General features: G+C 70.2%; 2 protein-coding genes across 2 annotated transcripts; one reads left to right on the forward strand and one right to left on the reverse strand.

Annotated features, from left to right (window-relative positions):
- Positions 1–54: 54 nt before the first annotated feature.
- MNEG_16406 (hypothetical protein) lies at positions 55–465 on the forward strand (the record flags this gene model as incomplete). The annotated part of the gene is made up of 1 exon (XM_014035123.1): positions 55–465. One exon carries the CDS (start codon positions 55–57, stop codon positions 463–465), a length of 411 nt encoding a protein of 136 aa, XP_013890577.1.
- An 864-nt stretch (positions 466–1329) lies between these two features.
- Positions 1330–2268, reverse strand: MNEG_16407 (hypothetical protein; the record flags this gene model as incomplete). Its single annotated transcript, XM_014035124.1, has 1 exon — positions 1330–2268. The coding sequence occupies one exon, from the start codon at positions 2266–2268 to the stop codon at positions 1330–1332; it is 939 nt and encodes a 312-aa protein (XP_013890578.1).
- Positions 2269–2314: the final 46 nt, after the last annotated feature.

Consider the following 2314-nt stretch of genomic DNA (forward strand, 5'->3'; position numbering starts at 1 on the left):
CGGCTGGAGGGCGCAGTCGCTGCGAGCGCGGCGCTGTCGGATTTCGTGGGGGTCATGCTGTCCCGCGCGGGCGCGGGCGGTGGCCCCGGAACAGGCGCGGCGCCGGACCGCTTTGCTGGCGGCAAGGCCGGCGCGTCGCGCGGCCTCGCCGCCTCGATGAACAGCAACGGCAGCAACAGCAGCGGGATCACGGCCTTGCGCGTCCTGGCCGCGCCCGCCGCCCGCGGCGGCGCAGCGGGGGCGGCGGGCGCGGCCGGGGTGGGGGAGGTCGCAGGCGCGCGCGGTGGCGGCAAGCCTGGAGCGCTACAAGGGGCAGCGAGCCCGGGCGCCGGGGCGGGTGGAAGTTCGCCGGTCACTCCCAAGGTGAATTCTCACTTGGAAGAGCTGAGGTTGATGGCGGCGAGCCCCAAGCCTGAGAAGCGACGCACGGCCGGCGACAGGCCGGATTTGGGCAGCAAGTGGTGATTGAGGCCCGCGATTACTCACGGGCAGGGCAGCTGGAATGGGGGGGAAGCTGGGGTGGCCTGATGTGGGGTGCATGGATGAATGGCGCACGCACAGGCTGATTGTGGCGTGCTTTGGGGCAAAGGCGGGACCAGGGGAGAGGGGCAGCACACAAGCCCAAGACGCGCAACGAAGGGGCAGAGGGGCTGGGTGTCACCTTGATTGTGGCGCCCCGAGATTCAAGACAAGAAGTGGCGAAAGGTGCAGCTGGGCGGTGGCGCCACTTGGGCCGAGCGCTTCACCGCCCCCACGACCTTTCTATCTTCCCGCAAGTCCGCATGTATTTTCCAATTGGCATCGCTTTCCTGTCGCTCTTCCCAGCGACTGTCGCTTTCAATCCATTCTCGTTGCTTTCATCTGACCGGCCCCCGCGGCGGCTGCGGGGCAGCCACTATCGCGGAGGCCCCGGCCGGCCGCCTCCCACATGCCGTTTACGTATGCAATCGCCGCCGCCCAGAACCTCTATTGTCGAAAGGAGGCTGTGGCGCGTCTCGGCGCAGTGTGGCTTGGCAGGCCGGGGTCACAGAGACGGCCTCGGGCTCACGGCTTTGAGGGTGCTGCAGGTGACGATCACGTACGGGTGTAGAAGATCCGGGTAATCCTATCCATAGTTTTCTGGTCCTGAGGTAACAGACGTAAACAAGGCAGGGACACATGATGATGCTGGCATTTCACATTCACAGGCAAACGGGTTACCCCAGCACAGGCCCAAATCTAGAAAGTCGGGCCCCAAGCTACATGCAGTAGTGCAGGTGATTCCCTGTCATTTGATGACACATATATACACATACATGCGGGGTGCTGGGTGGCACCGGTCGGTCAAAGTCACCCGCAGCCGCTGCCGTCTCCGCTCCCGCCGCCCGCGGTGCCGCTCCCGCCGCGCTCGCCGCCCCGGCCGCCGCTGCCGCCGCTGCTGCCGCTCATGCTTCCGCCGTCGAGCGCCGATTGTGGCGCCGCGGACGGCGGCCGCTGAGGCGACAGCCAGGGCGCGCCCTCTGGCACGCTGCAAGCAGGCTTGCATCCAGAGGCTGCCTGCCCCCACGCACCCCAGGGGAGGGCGCACCCGTCCGCCCCTGCGGCAACCGTCGCCTCTTCCGCCGTCAGCCCCCCATCTGTTGGCGACCGCTTCACTGCTGCGGCGCCGGCCCCAGCGGCCCCTTCGCCGCCGCGCCTCTGCGCCCGCCGGCGCGCAGACGCCGGTGACAACAGCGGCCGGAGCGCCGCCGGTTCGGGCGGCTCGCAGGTGTGCGGGTGAGGGCGCTCGGCCCCGGTCACGATTTGCACCAACCCCAGCGTCAACGCTGCCAGGGACGGCGGACATGACATGTCACCGCCCCCTCCGCCCTCGCCAGCGGCCCTGCCGCTTGCTACGCCGCCGCGCCCGTTCCCGCCGTTGCCGCCAAAGCCACACGCCCGGTCGAACGCCGCCGGGCCGGCTGCAGCGGCGGCCGCGCCCCCGTCGCCGTCGCCGGCCCCACCTTGAATCCGCAGGCACGCAGCAATCACGCCGCCGATCCGCTGCTCCAAAGACAGAAGCTGCCCAGAGAAACTGCTGACGTCATCGAGCTGCTGCCCGCCGCCACCCCCGCCGCCGCCGCCGTCAGCGGCGCCGCTGCCGGCGTCGTCGGCCCCGGCGCGCGCGCCGCCGCCTGGCGGCTGCGACTGTTGCTGAGGCGGCAGCGCCGGCGCCAACTTTACAGCGCACCTGGCTGGCGACCCGAGGACAGGCGGCCGTCGCTCCGACTTGCCGCAAGGCGCGGCCATGCCCTGCCCTTTGCAGCGCCCCCGCCGCCGCTGCCGCTGCTCGGTC

Source organism: Monoraphidium neglectum (assembly GCF_000611645.1).
Source record: "Monoraphidium neglectum strain SAG 48.87 unplaced genomic scaffold scaffold06335, whole genome shotgun sequence".
Lineage (NCBI taxonomy): Eukaryota > Viridiplantae > Chlorophyta > Chlorophyceae > Sphaeropleales > Selenastraceae > Monoraphidium > Monoraphidium neglectum.